This window comes from Anarrhichthys ocellatus, unplaced genomic scaffold (assembly GCF_004355925.1).
Source record: "Anarrhichthys ocellatus isolate YVR2014 unplaced genomic scaffold, GSC_Weel_1.0 scaffold243, whole genome shotgun sequence".
NCBI lineage: Eukaryota > Metazoa > Chordata > Actinopteri > Perciformes > Anarhichadidae > Anarrhichthys > Anarrhichthys ocellatus.
Window position 1 is genome coordinate 67,176 of NW_022280273.1, and position 24,101 is coordinate 91,276.

Here is a 24,101-nt window from a genome sequence, read left to right on the forward strand (position 1 = left end):
GTATTGGAGTTTATAGTATTCACTGATCTGTCTGGACACCGTGCTCTTCCCCACTGCAGGAGGCCCCAATACACACAGGCAGATGGGCTGGAGAGAACACACTGACATGGGTTATCTAGAACAAGTAGCAACTGTATATCTATAAATTAAGTTCTAGCGTAAGTTCAGTCAGGAAGACTATCCTTGTACGCTTAGACTTGTAGTCCTCTCTCTCTCTCAATACGACTCCATCACTAGCGGCACTTTCTCAATTCCGGCTGTCACTGTCAGAGGCGTCATACATGCCCAGCTGTTTAACAGCTGGGCGCTCCCAGCCAAGCGTCACTCCCTCATCGTTAGCCTATCAGCTTACTGCTGTCTCCTTTTTCAGTTGTCCAGCTGCAGTTTTGTGCAACCGTCCTCCTCCCTACCACCATCTGTCTTCGCAGATTCAGCACTCCATCAGCATCTCCAGCCACCACCACCAGTGTCTGGACTCCTAGGGGGGATTCATATTGTTGCCGCTCAGGGCAATCATAACTCGATCTCAAATCTCCCCGTCGAGTTCAAGCGCCAAAGAATTTCTGTGTAACTCATGAACGCATCATCTGTCATAATAAACGTTAACTACTAATCATTCCCTTGTCTCTCCTGATTGAAATATGTCACACTGCTTACCAAAATTGAAAGTTTTATTTTCAGTTTTATTTTTCTATATTGACAAAATGGAAAAATTGCTGCCCTTTGTAGCACTATGTTCCAGTCTATCAGTCTGACCTGAAGCAGCCCTATACCACCTCGCTCACTAAGATCTCTCCGCCAACAGCTTTTAGTTGTTCCGAAAAAAAAAATGACAACCCGGGCCGACCGGTCCTTCTCTGTTGCTGTCCCTCAGCTCTGGAACAACCGTCCCCTTCATGTTAGGTTGTCATCCACCTTACCAATGTTTAAAAGCCGTTTAAAAACCTATTTCTTTTCCTGGCCTTTCACCTTTGATCTGAACGGCACTTTTGTGTGATTTGTGTCAGTTTGTCTTAATTTTAATGTGACTTACTGTTATTAATTCAGTCTTTGATTGTATGACTGCTTATCTACTGTATGTGCAGCACTTTGGGCAACCTGTGTTATATTTTAAAATGTGCTATACAAATACATTTTGATTGATTGATTGAATCTCTCATGGCCATCTGTCCTGGGCCCCAATTGAGTTCCATCCTGAAGTCCAACCAGTGTTCATCATTTCTTCACAACATCTAGATAAGGGAATGTTGTAGCCAATTATTTATCAACCAGATGAAACAACTATAAGAACAACCCCTTTTTATTTTACACATTTTTTATTTCAGCCATTTTTAGATCATTACAAAGCAAAACATTAAAATATATTTTTAAATCTTCCTTAAAAAAAACTGATTTACAATTATATCAGAAAGTGTTGAAATTACATTATGTGCCTATTATTTCCTCTTAATTCTTGTCACACCTTCATTGATGTTTTTGAATTAAGCTTAGACTGTCTGACATCACATTTTATAATGTCAGCACCCTAAAAGATAGGACAAATCATGATTTGATTTTATTGTGGTGATATAGATGTCATTTATGGTGTTAGAATGTTGCTAAGCAGTCCTGTTGACACCGGTGCGTGCCTCCCTTTGTGCGCTGCAAGCCGGAGAGCAACCACTTGTTTGAAAATGTTTTTGAAAGACCAAATGCCAACAAATATGGATTGAAGCAGAATATCACACTACATTTGGACAGAGGCAGTTACAGAGACGAGGGCTGAGTGCTGCTGTGTGTGTCTGTGAGAGACCACAATGTTTCCGTAAGTAATTAATAATAATAATAATAATAATCTGAATGTCAACGTTATGAATGAAGCTTCAAACTATTCAGTAGAGCCCTACACTCATGTGTTAATAAATTAAATTGATCAAAATATTCACATCTTAATGTAAATATTTTTTTCACAGTTAAATCAATATTCTGCCACCACAGCAAAGTTATCAAACTGAGCCAGTTCAAATGAGTGCGTTCCTATGGCAGCCCAGCCGTTCTTTGTTGTCAGTACCACAGCGTTCTTCCACAGTGGGTATCCATTCAGCAGCCCTGACGCATACTGACCCTACAGGGGGCGGAATCACAGTGACAAGTTACAGGAAATACTACATATGCTTATCAACTTCATTAGATACAGTAGGACTCTATCTGCTTTGTCACATGCAGGTGTGGCTGAGAGGTTGTTATCATGGGATTACATTGTAACCAACATTAACAACAGTCACTGCAGGTCCAGTCAATTCCTACTGAGCTGAGCAACCAGCAAAACCTGAGTCAGTCTATGGAGTTTAAGCAAGACTGCTCAAAAACAAGGTTTATGTGCATTTTTTGTATTATGGAAATTATAGTGTGACCTGCTCAATCATTTAAAGCTATCAGCTCGCTAAATAACTCTAAATATTTCACTACAGTAAAACTCAAGTGGGACAACAGCTAATGAGTATTTTCAATGTCAATTAATTAGCTTGATAGCAAAAGGAATCCAATGTGGCGATTGTGTTAATCACACTGAATCTAATCTAATCTCAAAGTCTTCATGAGCACTCTTCAGACTTCAAAGTATGTGGATTCAGTCAAGCTGCTATATTATTTGGTCTTTAACAACATATTAATCATTATGTCAAGTTGCCAAAAGCCCACTTTTTTTTTTTTTTATAAATTGGACACAAAGGAGTGTCAGTGTAAAAGCTTTCCAAACATTAAGAACCTTAAGTCTCCACTTACTTCCACAGTGAGTGATAAAGTGTGCCAACCATACGCTCGGGTACCAGACAGTCCCTCCGCAAGTACAGTCTGTCCAGCTGATCACAAAAGAGAACAAGACAGTGAATGGCATGTACTCAGGTCAGTCAACATCTTCAAAAATATCTTTATTTACAACTGTTATCAGATTACTTTTTATTTTCATTTTCTTTAAAGGACTAGTTTTATGGTAATCTGTACTTTTCCTAATGTCAACAAATTCCATTAAAATACCAAAACCAAGACAGAAACACAGACAAGTGGAAATGTGCAGTCAGTGATTGACAGGCATTTTAAAGCAATCCCACATACTCACTTCCCCAAATGTGGATTAGTCCGCCACTGAAAATAGTCCCCAACAAATGCACCATTTCCTCCTGTCCCAGCAACGTGTGCTAAAAACTGGAGTGGCCAGTTTTTGGAATTCACTTCGGCTTTTTTTAAATATGACATCCATTTGTGAGCCGTCTTTAAATATTTAAGTATTCAGAGCCTCAGAAAGTATTGAGAGAAGAACTAACACATTGTTGGTTTTGGTCTCCTTTGTTGACAATAAGAATTATAGAATATTGCTTGCCGTAATCTTTAAATGTCTACCCCAAAGTCAGAGAACATTTTCCCATTGAAATATTTCCAAATTTTTCGTCGATATAATAAAATGTGTATGAAGCAGAGGGTGATACTACTGACAGAGATCATTGGTAACTTTGTATGTGCCATCTGCAAACACCCAGAAGAAGACTCCTTTAGCGCTGCGGACTGACTGGCCTCCTTTATCCACCCTGGCTGCTATGAACACACCACCTGCCTTCACGCTCTCCATGAAGACATCACATGACACCGTCAGGTTCTCCCTGTAACATCACAGTGTGTTATTATGTTGGATGGACTTCTGGCACGCTCCTGGATTTCACACAGTTAAAGCTACTACAAGGAACTGTCTTTTTGTATTGAGTTTTACGGTCTCTGTGGACAAAAGCAGTAGTGTTTGAGAGCAGCAGAGTCCCTTTAGAAAACTTCTCATTTTACAGCAGCAGGGTCTAACAGTCTGTCCTGGTTCTGGTTGTCCTGTGCCTCCTTTCCTGGGTCTCCAGCAGGGACCGGCGGAGCAGCGAGGCAAAGCCCTTCCCCTGGTCGGAGCAGGAGACGCTGCTGCCGGGCGCCGAGCTCTCCACCTCCTGCCGGAGCTCCGACAGCAGGTCAAAGGCGGCAGCGAAGCTGGATCTGGGTCAGCCCATAGTGACGAAGGCCCCTCTACGGTCTGAGCTGAAGGAGATTCTGGTCAACCTGCATGATTTCGACTGATTTGGAACAGAATCTGACCCGGTGTCACAAGTGAAAAGCATTGAGAATATAGAAATAGCCAATCTTTTTGCCGATGGTCTTGTTTACTTAGATGGGTCGAATAGAGGCATCAGCATTATATCAAGATTGTTTCATAAAAGTTCCTCATAGTAACTTTAAGTAATCATATGTATTGTCACTGGGACACCAGTGCTGAAAACAAACACTATGAGGTACTTTAAGGTACATCCCCTCACCACTGATAGTCTCCTATGACACTAATGGTCTGGTCAGCATCAGCCACCCATGTGACGGGTCTCTCAGTCACAACCTGTCGTAAGGTGAAGACGTGAGGTCCGGGGTCGGTCATGTTGATGTAGTACTCGAACACCCCCGTCTGGTCAGCGAAGTCTGGAGCCTCTGAGAAGGGAGGGTTTCCTACAGGAGGTCGCATACAGGCAGAGAAGATGGATGGAGACTGTTAAGAAGGTATCAGAATAAAGTACATTGGGAAATACAAGAATTACATCAAACTGTTATTATATTTATTAATAGTTTGAGAAAGCTCATAGTTTCCGCTATGGCCCTGTCTTAACTTAACATTAAAATTACTTTTTACAAATCAATTATTTTCGGAATTAAACTTTGGTTCCTGCGTTTTATTAGTCTTTGTTTATACCATTCTTTCCAAAAGGATATAATTATCTGGTTTCACCTCAATTGGGGAAAAAACATAATCTATTGCTCTTAATGTGTACTATAACTTAGGTTGTACTTTGTTCCAGTGAAATCATGTCCTTGTCTGATATAAATCTATTAAAATGGTATGATATTTGGGTTCTGTACATGCCGTACTTACGGACGTTAAAGTGGTCCGTGTAGACTTTAGGGAAGCGAGCAGAGGGAGGGGAGTCAGGGTAGCTGCCTTTCTGCCCTGTTGTCATGGTGGTTAATGTGTAAACCTCATCTTCAGCCAGCTCTAAAGTCAATGATCCATCGAAAAGCTGAAATCATGTGATAAACAAACGTGTAAAAAAAAAAAAAAAAAAGGTCAAGTTGTTATTTGGTGCCAAGGCTTTTTTGTAGGAGGAATCTTTTACCTTCTGTGGAGTTAGTTTCTCAAAGAAGGAGGACTTTTTCGTTTTGAAGTTAAACTGTGACCGCCAAACTTGGAGCTCCTTAATGGAGGCCTAGGAAGAATAAATCACCTAGAATAAGACAAAAGAACCATTGGCTAATTGTAAACAGTGTGATGAAGACCGCAGGGGAACTTACAAATGATCCCTTTAGCTGGAAAGTTGCATTCTGGGATGACACATTGAAGGGAGGGAGCGGAGGTCTTATGCACACTGAATGATCGTGAGTCTGTAAAGGAAACAGGGGAGAAAACATTCAGAGGAATTTTGTTAGTTTTGTGTAAAATAGTACAAGAGGCTTAAAACATGAAAGCTAAACATGTATTTTCTGTTCAGCTACACCCGTAACAACTTTATAACATCATTCTTAAAACACAGAAGCAGAGGAGGAAAACTTTGGAAGCAAAAAGTCAAAATCTAAATAGGAAAGCCTAACTTACCATGGTCTCTATGACAACAGTGAGGTTTCCTTTGCCGTCAGTCAGCGCTACATAACTTCCACCTTGTGCCAGATGTCCAACAGTCTGCAGGTAGCTCCATCCTGGCTGGGTGAACTGTGTGGTGTGGGCTATGACGAAAACATTCAGTTAATAAACTGTTCCAGATGACGAAGATTTTTAAAAAGAACACGTGACCAACATTTTCACAAAGATTTGTTTCTTTAAGAGCCAAAACAATCAGTCAGAGAGGCCCCATAACTGTCCACTATCAAACTCCTAAATGTGACTGAATAATCACATCGCTTCTCTGTTAGGTTCAAATGAATGAGGTAGAGTTAGATTTCTGTGTCATGTCAAACATTTGACCAATTACATGTTTCCAAAACATATGTGGAACATAGAAAAAACAGGAAGGCATATTCTTGTAACTCATACCGAGTCAAAAGGAAGACGCCAAACAAAGACATCGTCAAAGAAATTGTGCTGAGGAAAGAAAAAAACTATACATTTATATCTCAATACTGGGTTCGACCTTAATGCTTTGTATGTGAATAGCTAACCCAACCTTGTACACTGTGCGTTAGTACACCCTCAAATTCTGCTAGTGGTATCTCATAAAAGGCAACAAGGGAGTGGTATTGAGTTGGGTGTGAAGCATGGCCTTGTGGCTTCAGTGTGTGAGGACACAGGGACACTGACTGACAGTAGTGAGTGTAAACATGGACAGAAACATGTGTTCCCACGGTGCCGGTTGTCATCTTTATGAATTATCAGATATTTTGACAGAAGACAGATAGATGAGGGGAGAGAGACAGGGATTGATATACAACAGGGTCCCCCAGTTTGGTGCCTTGTTACTGTTCAAAGCCAGGCTAAATGATCCTTGGTATTTGCTGCATTTGGATGTATGCACACATCCCCTCTCTAATAATTGCTCTGGGTGAATAAGCAACATATTTGTCTTATTGGAACTTTATAAATGAATGGGTTTCACCTGTGATCCAGATAGGAGACTCCACCACATAGTTGCCGCTCCAGGGCTCCTCAGCCGTCATCAGCCCGTCTCTGCTGAATGGCAGATCCTTATAGTAGCTGGCCACCAGGTTCCAGGAGATGGTGCTGGAGGAAGAACCAGTCATCAAGCAGACAGCTGCACACAGGGACTTAACCCAGGCTCTAACTGCATCATTACAGTCACTCCTTACCCCACCATGGCGTCTGATTTTTCAACAAGTAAAACTTCACATGTTTTTCTTATGTTTGCTTAAAATAAACTAATATAAAACTGGGTACAAAAAACTTCCTTTTTAAATTTTCTCTCATAAGTTAATAAAAAACAAATGGTTGCTCAGTAATTCCCTACAAGCATACATTTCAGGTTATTCAAGTAAAGCATTTGATGAAATTCTACAATCCTAATGAAAAAAACACATTTGGTCAAAAATGCACGTCGTTCCACCACAAAGCGCTGCTTGTGTATTTACTTACGCAGTCATGAGTCCGTTGACGTAGTTCTGGTTGAGGATGCGAGCCCAGCAGCCTCCTCCCACCTCATCGTTGAAGGTGCTGTAGTCCTCTGACGACCACAGCTTCTTCTGTGTCTTCAGGGCCTCCTTCACTGAGGTGGTGCCTGGGTAGTGGGCCCTGAATGGCACACCAACAACACACGGTCAAGGTCCCTCAGTGTCACACCAACACTCAAGGTCAGTATGAGAAGAGATCTGAGCTCACACTAAATAAATAGATATCAATGGAAAACAATCTCATTTAAAAGCTTAACTTAACCATATCACGTGAATTCCACTAAGCTGACATTGCAGTTACTATACTTTGCTAAGCTAGTTAGCTTTAGCAGGAGCTGTGGGCTTTTCTTTCGTCCACCATGATTCACTTAAGCCTCATTTAGTTATGTAGAATAGCAAACTGAAATACGCAGATGCCAGTTTATCCAAATGCATATTGTGGAGGATTTCAGTATTAGAAATATTAAACACATTATTAATAGGATTTAATAACACCCCAAGTGGTGAGTAGAAGTGTCACAATAATAAGAATGTCAAAATATGTTAAGTCACAAAATATTTACTGATGGAATGTATTATATGTTTACAATATTCTTATTTGTAGAGGATATTATATGTTACAGTATTTTACTCATTGAATGTATTAAACCATAGAAGTATAGTCACTAAAGGTATTAAAACACTGTATGAATAGTTTTGAGGGTCAGAAAGGGATTATTTTGAGTGAGACTTTACAGAGATGCAGCAGAGAACAGAGGGACGGACAACTGACCAGCAGGTCACAGAGGAGGAGGAGTCCGGACGACTTCATCCAAACACTGAGATGATAACTGCCCGAAGCCAGGAGGGGCTATTGAATTTCGGCCAATCACAGAGGCTGATACTGGACATTTGAACTATTGGACAGAGACTTTTAAATATAGGCTTAGTTCCAGAGGGTTTTGCCAGAGTTCGCGCCGTTACCACTCTGGGAGGTTTACCAGCTGAGCTGGGCTATTTAGTGGGCCTTATGAGAACTCTGCCCTGGGGACATATTGATATCGATAGAGTAATTCAGTTTGCAACTGTTATAGCTTCTCTTGTTTATTAAATACTTTTTGATTGTTAACCGGATCCAGTTCATTTTTGGTGCGACTGGAAAGTCCAGCGGTCTGGGTCTCCCCTGAGAAAACATCGAACCCCAACAATATTTTCAATTGCAGATAACAGCAAGGAAAATGACTAAGTCCTTTTAGCTTTAGCAAAGGGTAGCCATTGCTATCTCAACAGCCAGCTTTTCCTGAACACATCTCTCTAGCTGTCTAGTCGTCTGTTCCTGAGACAGGGTGAAGTACGAGATTTAGATTGAGCAATATAATAGCAAATCATTTCTTATTCATAGGCTATGTTAGAGCAGACATTAGAAAGACAGACTAATATCAAAAGCCAACTTTTACTAACTACTGTATGTAGTTACTGGGTTTCAAGCATGGCGGTATTGGTAGATAATAGTGGTGCACCAATCAACTAGCCAACCGCTAGAAAAAGAACAATACAACATATTAAGAAGGAAAACACCTGGCTCTCAAAGGTCATGGTTCACACTGTGATTCATTTCACGCTTTACACTCATAACTTAGAGCCTGTTTATTACAAAGAGAGAAAAAACATGCCATGCACTGCTGAAGACAATATACAGTAGGAGTTAACACCTCAGTGACTCAGCACATACCGACATGTAATCAGATGGTTTAAATTAAACTTATAGAGAAGTGCAGCTGTGTCACACAGCCTCAAGAACAATCTGGAAAAAACTCTGCAATGTGCTGAAACTTTACCATACTGTCTGGCTAATACTGGAGGGGAATAGATTCCCATCAGTTTTGACCAACATGGGCATCAGAAAGTACTGAAAGTTGGCACTAAAGGCTTCTTAAGATTTGTAGTCCTTTTTGAGAAGATTTGATAATAAATGAATAAAATATATAGGCCATTTCAAAGTGCTTATTTTGTAAATGAAGACAGGTATCCAAAAAGCAATCTGCCGATATGCTTACATTTCTCTCTTAACACAAATAAGCATTAACGATAGGATGCCTTAAATTCGGAAACTATATAATTTGGATCCACATATGTAGAGAGCAGGACATTTATATACGTATACACATTATACAGTTGAAAAATAAACGTGTCACTGCTGTGAACAAACTATAAAAAGGAGACACTGTTTCAAAATGATCGAAGACATATCTTTGATATTTCTGTACTGACACAAAAGTGATTAAAATGAGCAACAGACAATATGATTGCAGTTTCTTTAGTAGCTTAAAAACACAAACAAATGGAAGAAGATGCTCATGCACTCACAGCAGATGACAGGCACATTAATATTGCTAGTAATGTATATCACACCATGCAGGTAAATACTATATTCCCAAGTCTTTATAGATGTGCACAGATTCAGCACATGCATCTCCTGTTAACGGCTCAGTGTTAGAGACAATTCTCACAAGAAGCTGACAACAGAGGCTGTGCATGCAGACGATGGTCCTACCCTATCACGTCTACGGCTCTGCTGAGCTCGGGATCTAGCAGCAGAGACAGGACTACGGGCTCCCACAGGTTGTCACTGGCTATGATCCTGACTGTATCCAGACCACTCTTATCCAGAGTGTACCGCAGCAGCTGGTACAGCCGGTGACAGTCACACAGGAAGACAGAGAGCAGAGGAACACACAGACTTTAGCAGTACTTGCTGCGACCATGTAAAACTGGAACTTTGGAAATAAAGAGAACGGACTTTAAAGCCGATTGTACTTTTTTTTTTTTTTTGGTCACTTGGGTCAGCCAGCCAAGCATCTGACATATCGTCATCTGATTAAGTTGATATGGCTAACGTGTTTGAACTGTGGACTATCATATTTATTAATTCATTCATTTGTTGTAGTCTTTCTGGGAAACTGACAAATGTCTAATATTCACTCTCCTGGTTTGGTCTCCACCAGCTACTGAGAAAATGATCTGAATGCTCCACTATGTTCACCAGCTCGTCTCCAACTGTGTCTGCCATTTGGGGGGGTGGTGTGAATTTGGTTTATAACAGCTTTTTATACAAAACGTCTGCCTACTACAATTGAAAAATTAAGTTATTAGAACATAATTTGTGAGCTGGAAACTCGAACTTGAATTAAAACTAATCGAGGCTAAAACCTTTTGTAGAGTGGATTATTGAGGCTAAATATCAAGCACTTCCCAGAGTTTAATCTGGGGACATGATTTCAAGTTACTCCACACTTAAGAAACACTGTTTTTGTCTTTTCAACACAAAATTGCAAAATGAGTATAGTGTAAGTAAAGGAAACTTGTAAACACGTTTTCCAGTTAGAAGACATCTGGTGAGCTAGCGTTTTGCTACCCTGCTACGTATGGGTAGCAAACGCTAAATCGCACCCTGTTTAACTCTCATAACCAGAGACGTGATCCTATCACCAAACACGAGAGGTCAGATCAGTCTGCAGTCCATCTTTGTCAAAGATGCTCTCTCTATATTTGCTACCAGAGAGCCACACTGTGTGTACGGCTACTATTCACGTTAGAGTTTACATGACTGGCGACAGAATGTATCGAGACAGCCATCATCTGAATGACCTTTTGAAATAAATTGTACAGTACCATTTATAACACGTGACCACGACCTATATGAACCATGCAACACAAATGTACACATACAGTATTCGGTGAGCAAAGGCAGATATGCAAAGATGGATATCAGATCACACGTAGTAATTTGATCCTCTGTTAAATCTACGGTTCGTTATCTTGAAAAACTATCAAGAGTAAGCTAGATTATAAAAATTGTCCAACCATCCAACCTAAAAACCCAGCCCAGTGTTGCCAACTCTTCTCTAATGAAAGTAGCTATTAGGGTTGTCACGATACCAAAATTATGACTTCGATACGATACCTGCCATAAGTATCACAATACCCGATACTTACGATACAATATCAGAATTCGATACAATACCACAAATACGATACTGGTATATTTATCTATAATAGTAATAAATAAAACATCTGTATGGTTCCCTTTTTTACCAGCTTGTTCCTGCACAGCTTTTTGAACACTTAACAAATGGCATTAATATTAATGTTGAACCTCTTCGCATCTTTTGAGTCTCTCTCATATTTCCGCTGGCTGTCAAACACAGCTGGAAGGGAACTCTGTCTCTGTGTTGCTGCCGACTCTGCTGGCATCTGTCTGACTGTCTGTGAGAGTGGGTGGATAAACAATGCTTCATTTACTTGCATAGTGAGTTTGATATTTTCACTTCATCTTTTATCTTAATTCATGGAATGATTATTTTTCCTTAACTAAAAATTAAAATAATTAGCTCAAGATCCACCAGCATGTAGCCATTTTGCATCAATTGTTTCATTTAGTACACTTTTGTGTGCATTGTGACCTCATGATTATATAGGCTCGTCGTCAAACTAGGCTAAGGCTACTCGTGTTAGCTGTATATTGGTGAGCTTGGGGGTGTTCATGTTTATAATCACATTTGCTTACCTGTCGTTCTTTGAACTCTTTGAAAAGTTCGTGGTGTCTGTCTGAAAGGTGCTTTGCCATGTTAGACGTGTTGCCTCCCTTGGTCTGTGTGGCTTTGAAACAGGTTTCGCAGACGGGTCTCTGTATGTCAGTGGGGACCGTACATGGACCACCATTTCCGTTTTTGGTTTTGTTTTTCCGTTTTTGGTTTGAAACGAAAAACGAGAATATTTCCGTGTTGTCGTTTTTTCGACTGAACGGTAAAACAGACGTGCAGGCAGCATGACAGGGAGTGGAATAGTGAGTGCGCTCTGATCGCGCTATTTTAATGAAGTATCGATACTACAAATATGCAAAATCGTATCGTTTTTAACGTATGGGTACCGCGGTACCTTGTTAGTATCGATACACCGTGCAACATTAGTAGCTAGCAGCACTAGCTCCAACAGTTTATAAATCTAGTAAGAAAGTCACCAAGTCGGCAACCCTGATAGCCCGTCCCAACAGGCCTCGCTCCAAAGACACTCCCCCACAATTATCATTGTGAACATAAACAACCAACATGGCTGCTGTTAGCACTCACAGCTGTTGAGCTAGCAGCTTGTGGAAGACTTCGGTAACGAGCAATGAGTGCACGGGCAGAAAACGCAAAGGTAGGTAGGTAGACAGGCAGGTACACCATCCAATCATTTCATTGGTGCCGAATCAAATGATTGGACGAGCTTGTTACAGTCTCGCAACAGATACCGTTTGAGCATTTGATTGATTGCCGTCAGAATGTAATCAAAACAAGATTACCAACCCCATCTTTAACATAAACATATTGATTAGTGCAGCTTTAAAACCACTTGCAACATCACATTTTGCTTTGTTTTACATGATGGCAGCAGAATACTGTACAGTTTAATACATAATGGTAAAAATGCCATGCTTTATAGAAAAATACTCTCCCATGCACATGGACGCACTATATAGGAGCATGCACATATGCAGCTTATCAATTTAGTCTATGATTGAACTGTCTCTTAATTCTTCACGCCCAACAGAAAAACAGCCACAAACATTCAGCTTTGAGGAAGTACAGCAGATGGATTTGTAGAGAAGAAGATTGTTGCAGTGGACATTTCACCATCTGTGCATCACATGTTTAGTCAATCAGTCGTTGGGGATTACATTGTCCTTCGGTGAACTCGCAGCACGCGGTTGAAACCCCACACCTTTACATTGTGATTGCACTGGCATTGGATCAAATGACTGACTTCTGAGTGTGACATCGAGCCAACTGTACTCACCCAATCGCCTCAACAGACTCATTAAGGTAGGGGTCAACGAGCATAGAATTAGCGATGCTCCAATCGCCGTCAGCTGCGATGATGCCAACACCGGTGAGACCAACTTTATCCAGCGTGTTCCGGAGCACCTTGGCAACAAAGACATGCTCTCAGAGCAACCCAGCTAAAAGTCAAGCTACAACTGGACCACTGAGATTTAAAATGCATCTCTCACGTGGGACAGGACTCAATGTTGGTGGCTGTTTTTCTCCTTTAATTTACAGTTTAGGCTGAGCTTACCCATAATGCACATGTATCAGTGAAATGAATGAGATGGCATTAAAAGATAGGTTAGGGTTACCTTGATGTACTTGCTGTCATAGTTTCTCTCATTCCAAATCTAAAAGGAAGAAAGTGAATTTTAGTTACACAGCAAACAACAAATCTATCAAGCAGCATTATATGTTCAACTTTTTCATGCAAAAGGGGTACATGTGAACTTTAGAGCTGCATGGTGTAACAGCACCTACACTTACTGGAACATTGTCCCCAAGTTAGTTGTAAAGTTATTCCAGTTTATTACTACTACTTGTGTCATATTGCCATATTGTTGGCCATTATTCCTATTGGTTAGCATAACATTTTATTGTATTGATGAAGTCGCTAAAAAAAGTCATGCAGGTCAAGAAGCACAAGCAGTCACAAGCTCAGACAGGTTGTAAACAAGCCAACAAGTAATCCAGATGATCTAAACCACTTTATATTGAGGTAAACCTGAAAGTGAGCACGTGAATAGGGTTTTGAAATACAATTACTCAATTGTGTTTCATTTGTAAATAAACTGGAGTCAAGTTGCAGAGATTGATTTAAATTCACTCCATCATTCTATTACATACAATGGGTTTGATAGTCAAACCACTTCATTGATTAAAACATAATGTGATCATATCTAATCATACTGATGTGTTTACAGAACTTAACAGATATAATGTAGTTGTACATACGATGAGCAAGAACTAACCCGGTCGAGGATCTGGAGCCATGGTTAGGAACCACTGTTTCTATATTAACTGTTTGCCCAACACAAGAAATTAGTGGATGAAACATTATTGAGATCCTTCACTGCAGTAAAAGTACTAATACCATACTGATGAAGCAATCTACTACGAGTAAAATACCTGCATTCAAAACCTTAGTCAAGTATGTTATAATCAGCACTACTAGCCCTATTTTTAGGCCTCTGCTCAAAAAATTGCATACCCATACTCAAGAGTCCACAGCTCTAACTACAAGGTCTATTTTAATAATTTTGATGGTTTAATACAGGTAACACTTGTGAGATGCATTGAATTGTGTAAATATTGTGTATATGTTACTGGTTAATAAATGATACTTATGGCACAGCTCAAGTTGAAAAAGTTCCAGGTTCGCCTGAAAAAAAAAAAAAAAAGCACTTTCATTGAACACTTTTTTGGAATTATTGCAGAGTGAAGCCTACAAATACTCCTGTGTCATAGCACAACAGGTTTGTGGTCTCTCTAAGCTAATTTTACTGAGATTGAGTGAAGCAGGCCAGCATAATAGGAGGTCCGAGTACAGAGGTCTCGATTTCAGTCAATGAGCCCTCCTTAGACGCGTCAGCGTCTCAGGAAGGCGGGTGTAAAAGCGGGTGTTGATTGACAGACGTTTGAGCCAGTAAAGTTGCAAGAAGTGCCGCGTATCCCCGAGCGTACATTTCCACTCGCCGGAAGTCTGACCGCTCGCCCAAGCTGGATTGACCGCTCTTATTCTGGAAACAGCTCGGAAGTAAACAGGATGCAGTTGGCAAGAATGATTCCAGCTTTGAAACGGATGATCTGCGACGTTATTGTACTCATTTTTCATAAAACCGGACCAAACACCCATGATTGTTTTCGGCGGAGGGCAGTACGATGGCACCTTTGTCCACTCACAGCTGTCTACTGCTTCGACAGAGAGAAAAACCGAAGGTATTTATGAGTTTGGCCACGTGTGCCAATGCTATAAAATGCATTGCAACGCATGGTAGCCGCTAGCATCAGGGTGCAAATATTGATTTGCCGTACACATAGCGGCGGTTTATGCCCAGGATTTCATGCTTTTATGCCACATTTTCTAGATGCTTATATTAGTAGTCTATAGTTGTGTTTGGAGTGTGTAAAAAGTGACTTATACGATAGTGTTGCCCATACGTTGCTGTTTAATCCGGAAAAAAAAAATGGACAAATCCACAATACTGGCGAACAATAAGGCTATTTTCCGAACAATATTTTCAGGGGTGCTGAGCCCGAGAGCCCCCCAAATGGGGGGGCGCTCGTAGCCAGAAGATTTTAAGTACTGAAAGTAAAAGTACCCGTGCAGTAAAATGTTCCCCGTCAGTGTTTTACTATTATATCTGATGTTTTAGGATACAGTATACACTCACCAGCCACTTTATTAGGAACACCTGTTCAATTGCTTGTTAATACAAATACGTAGCTAATCAGCCAATCACATGGCAGCAGCTCAATGCTTTTAGGCATCTAGACATGGTGAAGTTCAAAGCGAGCATCAGAATGGGGAAGAAAGGGGATTTAAACCTTCTGGTACCTAGCCCTATTTTTAGCCCTCTGCTCGAAAATTGCATACCCATACTAAAGAGAGTCCCAAGCTCTAACTACAAGGTCTATTTTAATAATTTTGATGCTAGAATACTGGAAACACTTGTGAGATGTGTTGAATTGTGTAAATATTGTGTATATGTTACTGGTTAATAACTGATACACTTATGGCACAGCTCAAATTGAAAAATTTCTAGGTTCGCCTGAAAAAAAAGCACTTGTATTGAACTTTTAAAAAAAAAAATAATGCAGCTGCAAGCCTAAAACTACGCCACAGACATAGAACAACACATTTTACATGTCCCCACAACATATTTTACTTCGATTGAGTGAAGCAGGCCAGCATAAATGGTCATAAAAATCAAAATTTTGATTTTTGGAACCAGCTGCTGCATTGCTGTGTACTAATTTTATACACTATATAACTAAATATCAACTATATATTCACTTTTCTTATCACTAAAAGTGTTCAATAATCCTAATAAATCAGTTTGACACCATTTTGAATCATTTTGAGCAGTTATGATGTGTCATATCTGTCATTCATAACAATAAATGGCTCATAATGTGTGTCTATGTGACCCTGGTAAAGCCGATTTACTCGTGTGAGACATTTTTAGATGCGGGATCCATGCAGGAGTGTTTGATCGTATCCGGGTCTGTTTACTGACTAAAAATCGCAAAATGCTGGGCGAACCCCCCTCTCTACATGGATTGCTCCACCCGACAGAATCGTCTGCCATTTTGTAATTCATTCCGCCAGCGCATTGATCTCACTCACAGACATGCAGCAGAACATGGCGGGCAGAGCTGTGCAGAAATCGGCTCGAATAAATCCGTTTTTCATCGCCAAAACCGTGAAAACGTAAGTTTTTTTTTACCCAATTATTTTTCTCGTGAACTGCGGCTGATGTTGGCATGCATACCCATAACTTTTGAACGGTTTGAAAGAGAGTAATTTGGACGCCGCTGTGCGTTTCCGGGTCGAATCGTGCCCCTCCTGCATGTGTTCATCCGCCATGTGCGATCCTGCTCCGTGATGAGAGAGAGCCATAGAGTGAGCATAGGTCGTCGATTTTTGGCCAAAATTGTGGCAAATCTTCTAGATATGATATTAGTTCATGTATAATTGTGTTTGCAGTGTTTACAATGGCTGGTATGATGATGTTGCTCGGACTTTTCCCGTTAATTCGATATTTAATATGTCTGGAGCAATAATCATATTTCTTTATGAAAAATGCTTTCTACTACACGCTGAATGCTGCACACTCTAAAACAGCCCCCCGTGGGGGGCTCTTTGGTCCAACGGGTTGACTTTGAACAGGGCACGGTTGTTGGTGCCGAGTATTTCAAACTGCTGATCTGGGATTTTCACGCACAATCATCTCTAGGGTTTACAGAGAATGGTCCGAAAAAGAGAAGATATCCAGTGAGCGGCAGTTGTGTGGACCAAAATGCCTTGTTGATGTCAGAGGTCCGAGTAGAATGGGCAGAGTGGTTGGAGATGATAGAAAGGCAACAGTAACTCAAATAACCACTCGTTACAACCAAGGTATGCAGAACACCATCTCCGAACGCACAACATGTGGAACCTTGAAGCAGACGGGCTACAGCAGCAGAAGACCACACCGGGTGTCACTCCTCAGCTAACAACAGGAAACTGAGGCTACAGGCTCACAGGCTCACCAACATGTGACAACAGAAGATTGAAAAACGTTGCCTGGTCTGATGAGTCTCCATTTCAGCTGCCACATTCATATGGTGGGGTCAGAATGTGTCGTAAACAACATGAAAGCATGGATCCATCCTGCCTTGTATCAACGGTTCAGGCTGCTGGTGGTGGTGTAATGGTGGGGGGGATATTTTCTTGGCACACTTTGGGCCCCTTAGTACAAAATTGAGCATGGTTTAAACGCCACGGCCTACCTGAGTATTGTTGCTGACCATGTCCATCCCTTTATGACCACAGTGGACCATCTTCTGATGCTACCTCCAGCAGGATAATGCACCATGTTACAAAGCTCAAATCATCTGACTGGTTTCTTGAACATGACGATGAGTTCACTGTACTCCAATGGCCTCCACAGTCACCACATCTAAATCCAACAGAGCACCTTTGGGATGTGGTGGAGCAAGAGATTGGCTTCATGGATGTGCAGCCGACAAATCTGCAGCAACTGTGTGATGCTATCATGTCAATATGGAGCAAAATCTGTGAGGAATGTTTCCAACACTTTGTTGAATCTCTGCTACGAAGAATTAAGGCAGTTCTGAAGGCAAAAGGGGTCCAACCCGGTACTAGCAAGGTGTACCTAATAAAGTGGCCGGTGAGTGTATATTACTGCATTAACGTTTATGCTGCATGTTTTCATCTCCTTTACATACTGCTGGTTAGTTTAATCTACAGCAATGCATCATATTCTATAAGATCATCGTAGATTTGTAGTGTCAGTAAAGTACATTATACCTCTGAGATGTAGTGAAGTAGTGTTCAGTGGCATAGGAGCGTCTGTGTCAGAGTGATATCCAGCCAATCCAAAGACGAGGATTGTAACCAAATAAATCTAGTGATGCAATGGTGACTGGGTCCACCCACTTAGGGTCAAAAAGAAAATATACTCGTAAGCGAGCAGGTGAAAGTTTTGCGAGCAGAAGAGCAGTGATAGTAGTCGCTCGCGCGCTAGGGGACACCCCTCACGCTCAAACCATGGTTTTCTCCTCGCAGGCTGCAATTTTGCTTGCGCGAGCAGCGATATTCTGCTCGGAGTGATGCGAGAGCGCTCGCAAAAGTAATAAATGTGCGCGGCTATTTGATTTGCACGCGCGGGACCTCTATCTACCTACCTACCCAATATATTGAAATAAAAGGTATTGCATTATATTCAGTCGTAAGAAGTAACAAGAAAGTCACCAAGTCGGCAACCCTGATAGCCCGTCCCACCAGGCCTCGCTCCAAAGACACTCCCCCACAATTATCATTGTGAACATAAACAACCAACATGGCTGCTGTTAGCACTCACAGCTGTTGAGCTAGCAGCTTGTGGAAGACTTCGGTAACGAGCAATGAGTGCACGGGCAGAATACGCAAAGGTAGGTAGGTAGACAGGCAGGTACACCATCCAATCATTTCATTGGTGCCGAATCAAATGATTGGACCGTTTGAGCATTTGATTGATTGCTGTCAGAATGTAATCAAAACAAGATTACCAACCCCATCTTTAACATAAACATATTGATTAGTGCAGCTTTAAAACCACTTGCAACGTCACATTTTGCTTTGTTTTACATGATGGCAGCAGAATACTGTACAGTTTAATACATAATGGTAAAAATGCCATGCTTTATAGAAAAATACTCTCCCATGCACATGGACGCACTATATAGGAGCATGCACATATGCAGCTTATCAAGTTAGTCTATGATTGAACTGTCTCTTTTAGTTCTTCACGCCCAACAGAAAAACATTCTGGACTTGTAGAGAAGAAGATTGTTGCAGTGGACATTTCACCATCTGTGCATCACATGTTTAGTCAAGCAGTTGTCAGGGATTACAGGGAAACCCCACACATGTTATCTGTGTGCCGGATAAATAAAAAAACACTATAAATTGTGAGGGAAATATCTTCATTATTCGACTTTTGGGTTGCTGGAATTTTGTCACAGCTGTCACAGTAGAGTTGTGGACAACTGTGACGACATACAGACACCAATCTGTAGAGAGTTTAGAGATACACAATGTCTTATAGAGCCTCAAGCATTCACAGTGTCAGAGTTCCTTTCTCAGAATATCACCCCAACCCAGGTGCTATCATTTTTATACACTTCCTCCAATGGCTCTACTACGACGACAAAGAGCACATATGGAATGTCAATTATGTCATTCTACAGGAATCCTGTGAGCTCACAATTCCAGTAAGTATGTTAAAGCAGAACCAGGAAGTTAGTCTATAAACTGTGATTGACAGTTTTAACACACAAACACCGTAGTTTTGATTTCTGCATTTTAACTGCATTAATCTCATACAGACAACTATGTCCTCTGTTGAAGGTTTGGAATGATCTGATAAAAAAGGCAGTTCTACTTTGCAGTGTGGAGCTAGAACATGAATGAGATTCAAAGTAAACGAGTACGCACCCCAACATACTGAATGTCCAGGTCATGGTACTGCTTGGCTCCGAGGATCCAGTTCACCACGTATGCTGCAGTGATGTCTGGGAAGTCATAGGGCCAGTTCTTACCATGGCCCACCCACCCAGGAAATGCCCAGGGTAGACCTACGTGAAGACACCAACAGACACATGCAAGACGAAGACGAAGATGCATTGTGTAGCATCAATGGAATACCAATGTCAAACTAACGGCCTCGACAATACAGTGATTTCTGTCTGAGTGGACAGTAAGACCACATTTACCATCAGCCCTGTTTACCGCTAATGAATGACGCGTTGTAAAAAGTCATCATGCATCCAACCAGGTTTTCTTGATATCATTCACAGAGGTAATGAAGTCATATTTAGATCAATAATTGATCTCACTTTTACCAGCAGTTTGTTTGAGCTTCCAGCAGTTTAGAGCAGAAGTAACGACACTGTTCTTTCTTACTTATGAGTGTGATATTTGGGTTCCTCTTCTTGGCCTCTTTCATCAGCCACCACTCGTACCCTCGGAAGTAGTTCTCATCGTTCTCATAGTGCATGTGTGACGGCTCCGTTCCATCTGGAATGTCAAAATCATGAGATAACACAAAAAGAACCTGTTTCTCAGTATGTCGTCTAAGGATCCAGGGTTTATCCAGGGCCCTGATGCAGAACACTTTCTTTCATCTCTCTATTTGAATATCAAAGCAGTCACAATACACTATATGACATCTGGTGTCCTGTCAAGAGGTCTGTTGTTCTGAACATAGTAAGGATGAGTTAGATGGAAAACAATACAGTTTCACTACAATCACACTGGAATAGGGATCTCTGTCTGTCTGAGTCTGTCCTCCCTTTTCTCAACAACCGTTCATCCGTGCAGAGACGATTGCAAACTCTTCAGATCTACTGGATATATATTTTAGGAGTGTATTATGTACACACTGTGTAATGTATTGAAAGGGGACCCCCTATTGACTGAACTTCTGAACGGCATGCTGGGTACAGCTGGCTCTCCGTCGCTCACCACATTACATTCAAGAACAAATTAAGAAACAGAACTTATGCACCCAAATGACGCTTATTCTCCAGCATTGCTAGGGGATGCAGCCATGTCATAAAAGGTGTATTGCTCAAGGCCTAAGGAAGTGTAATGTTGAGTGTGAAGTTGTTTGTATGAGACTTTCTCAAGAAAGCTGCAAACAGCAGCAGCACCGCGGGTCAAGCAGTCGGCCGTTCTGAACCGATGTGATGTGAACGGGCCCTGCACTAGTAAATGATCTAGAAGTCTCTCCAACACAGCATGCAGGAACATAACCCCACGTTGTTTACATTTTATCACTTTAATACTTTATCCATTTTATATTTGCTTCTTTTAATTATATTACCATGATGATATTATTTTGTGTATTTAATGTGAAACACACTCATTTAGCAATTTTCAGCATATTTTGGGATACATTAGGGAACATAGGATCCAGTAAATGTTAGTGCTCTCTTAGTCCAGTCACAGAAAATGAAATCCATGGAAATGTTTTGAAGAGAAAATTAAAAGCTTTTCAGCGTCCACCTCCTTAAATGTGGGATTTTGCAAGTGTATCCATTATTTGTAGTGTTAACAATATCACTCACCAGTAGTTTGAGCGTCTCCTCCGATCTCCACCTTCAGTATGTGCAGAGAGGCTCCAAAGTTGGGCTGAAACAGAAGCAGAGCGGCTTTACTTGTGGAGAAGTGAAGGCTGCAGTGAATGAACGGCTCGCGGGTCCTACCTTAAAGAGGTAGTCTAATATCTGGCTGCGGTAAGGCTCAGCGTAATTCACCAGCAACCGAGACGTCGCCTAAAGGAATAAGTGGATCAAATATTACATGACAAAAAGAGTAACGATAGCGTAACATAAATATGCAGGCAGCTAACGTTAACTTTAACTTACGTCCTTCTGCGGACAGTATCGTAACGTTACCAGGAAGTAGATATAAACGGACTTAACTCACCCCTCCGCCGCTCAAACCTCCAATTCCGTCAAAAGCTCTCCCCAGGCCCTCTTTATCGGTAAGGACGTAAGTCTGAGAGGAGCACAGAGTCGACGACAAACCCAGAATCAGAGCTACCGCCGCCAGCTCTCTATGCTTCATCCTGCTAGACTGCTGGATGCGGTGCGCGCGGGCTGATGTGTACTATTTTGTCTATCACGTGACTGCGATGCTGAGCACTCACGTGATCTCCAAGGCCACCTCCGGTTTGTTTTTTATTTTTTTTTTACTAGTTCAGGTTTTTTTTCGAAATAGATAACAAAATATGACAAACTATCATTTTTTTTCTTGGATCAAGTTTCTTTGAAGATGTCTATGAAAGGAACTGACATTTTGTGTTGATTTTGGAGGTCATTGTGGTCAAAAGCAGTAGTGTTTCTGGTGGTACTGGATGTCCAGGTGTCAGTTGTTAGACAAACTGCTGTGGCTTTTTTAACCCTCTCTTGCAGTGAAGCACGTTCTCTGTCATACAGGCCTGGGATGATTCCTTGGGAGAGTGTTTTCCTCCTTGGAATTGCATACATTGGATTGAGTGCATGAATAAACCTTTTGAATCCTTTGTCATCCACAACTGAAAATGGTTGGAAATCACATGCAATCATTTTGGCCAGTTCTTCATCAATTGTCTTCTGTCTTGCTGCGGTCATAGACTTTTGCAAAAATTGGCTCATAGAGCTCTGGGTTGTACTTTTAGGTGGTTGTGGTGGTGTACTGGACGATGCTGTAGACCAGTGGTCCCCAAACTAAGGCCCGCGGGCCGGATACGGCCCGCCTCCACATTTGGCCCGGCCCCCTGAACAATACCAGAGACGCATTATGATTTTTTTTCAGTCTGGCCACGCAAATCCTAGACTAGCCCCTGTCAAATAGAACGGAATAATGGCGAAAAGGTTAGGTAAGAGAAAACTTGATTCAGAATGCAGGGTATTTAACCTGCAGTGGTCAAACGATTATTTTTTTGTTCAATGCAAAGAAAAGGCTGTTTGTCTCATCTGTCAAGAGGCGGTGGCGGTATTCAAAGAATACAATCTGCGCCGACACTATGAATCCCGTCACAAAGACAAGTATGATAACTTGCAAGGCCAAATGCGAGCAGACAAACTCTCAAAGCTAAAAAGTGGACTGTTAGCTCAGCAGAATACATTTGTACGCCAAGCTCAGCTGAACCAGTCATCCGTTCGGGCCAGCTTTCGGGTTGCTCAACTGATAGCAAGCAGCGGTAAACCTTTCACTGATGGAGAGTTTGTCAAGAAATGTTTGAATGGAAGAGGTGTGTCCCGAGAAGAAAGATGTCTTTAATGCTGTGAGTCTGTCGGCGAGTACAATCACCAGACGCATTGAAGAAATCGGGGGTAATGTATATGCCCAGCTGCAGCAGAAGACGAAAGAATTTGACTTTTTTTCATTAGCACTGGATGAGAGCACGGACGTGCAAGACACAGCGCAGCTGCTCATTTTTATTCGTGGAGTTAGCGCAAACTTTGAGATGTGCGAGGAGCTGGCAGCCCTCCAAAGTCTCAAAGGGACTACAACGGGGGAGGATATTTTCGGCAAAGTATGCCAAACCATGGAAGAGTTGGACCTAGACTGGTCAAAGCTTGCCAGCATCACGACTGACGGGGCTCCTAGTATGGTGGGCGTGTCTCGTGGTCTAATAGGACGCATGAACCGGGAGATGGAAGAACGGGGTCTCACCGCCCCGATACAAGTCCAATGCCTAATTCACCAGCAACTTTCTGGAAAACAATAAATGTTTACATTTAGGCACCCCTGCGATCGTCACACTTTATCTGTTACAAACTGACCCCGGCCCCCATCAGAGAAGGGAAAAGTTATGTGGCCCTCACAGGAAAAAGTTTGGGGACCCCTGCTGTAGACACTGCAGTTGCAGCAACAGTTGCAGTAGACATACTGGCACCTTCATTAATATCAGGTTCACTTGCTTGTCTTTTTTCTTCCAATTGCACTGATGGATGAACAGTTCTCATGTGCCTGTGCAGGTTGTTTGTGGAGCCAGCTCGATATGAGATTTTAGTCTTGCAGACTCTACATTCTGCCTTAGTTTGGTCAATGTAATTGAAATGTGTCCAGATTTTGCTGCGTTTCCTGTTGACACTCATTTTCTCAACTTTTTTTTTTTTACCTTTCCAGTCCGTTGCTCTCTTTCTCTCTCGTGACTCGTCTCCCTCCCTCCTGTTCGTGTGCTTGCTGTGTGCTGTGCTGTGTGTGTAACTCCTGCCCCTCCCCTCTCTGCTCAGCGCAGGCACAGAGACGACGCCACACATATTGACCAATCAAATGCGGCTTGAGAGAGAGAGAGAGAGAGAGAGAGAGAGAGAGAGAGAGAGAGAGAG

General features: G+C 41.6%; 1 protein-coding gene across 4 annotated transcripts; it reads right to left on the bottom strand.

Annotated features, from left to right (window-relative positions):
* Positions 1-974: 974 nt before the first annotated feature.
* On the bottom strand, positions 975-21,896 carry LOC116401077 (galactocerebrosidase). Of its 4 annotated transcripts, none has more exons than XM_031879298.1 (17): positions 21,709-21,896; positions 21,486-21,554; positions 21,348-21,411; positions 20,182-20,295; positions 19,714-19,853; positions 13,322-13,360; positions 9,698-9,828; positions 7,130-7,285; positions 6,636-6,760; positions 5,642-5,769; positions 5,341-5,430; positions 5,166-5,255; positions 4,925-5,069; positions 4,323-4,503; positions 3,472-3,635; positions 2,764-2,840; positions 975-2,104 (listed from the first exon to the last, which is right to left on the bottom strand). In XM_031879298.1, the coding sequence occupies exons 1-17, from the start codon at positions 21,847-21,849 to the stop codon at positions 1,958-1,960; spliced, it is 2,001 nt and encodes a 666-aa protein (XP_031735158.1). In that variant the 5' UTR covers positions 21,850-21,896; the 3' UTR covers positions 975-1,957. The 4 variants fall into 4 exon arrangements, with proteins under 4 accessions (XP_031735158.1, XP_031735159.1, XP_031735160.1 ...); XM_031879299.1 differs by lacking the exon at positions 9,698-9,828 and adding an exon at positions 12,982-13,109; XM_031879300.1 differs by having other exon boundaries at positions 1,981-2,104; positions 3,590-3,635.
* Positions 21,897-24,101: the final 2,205 nt, after the last annotated feature.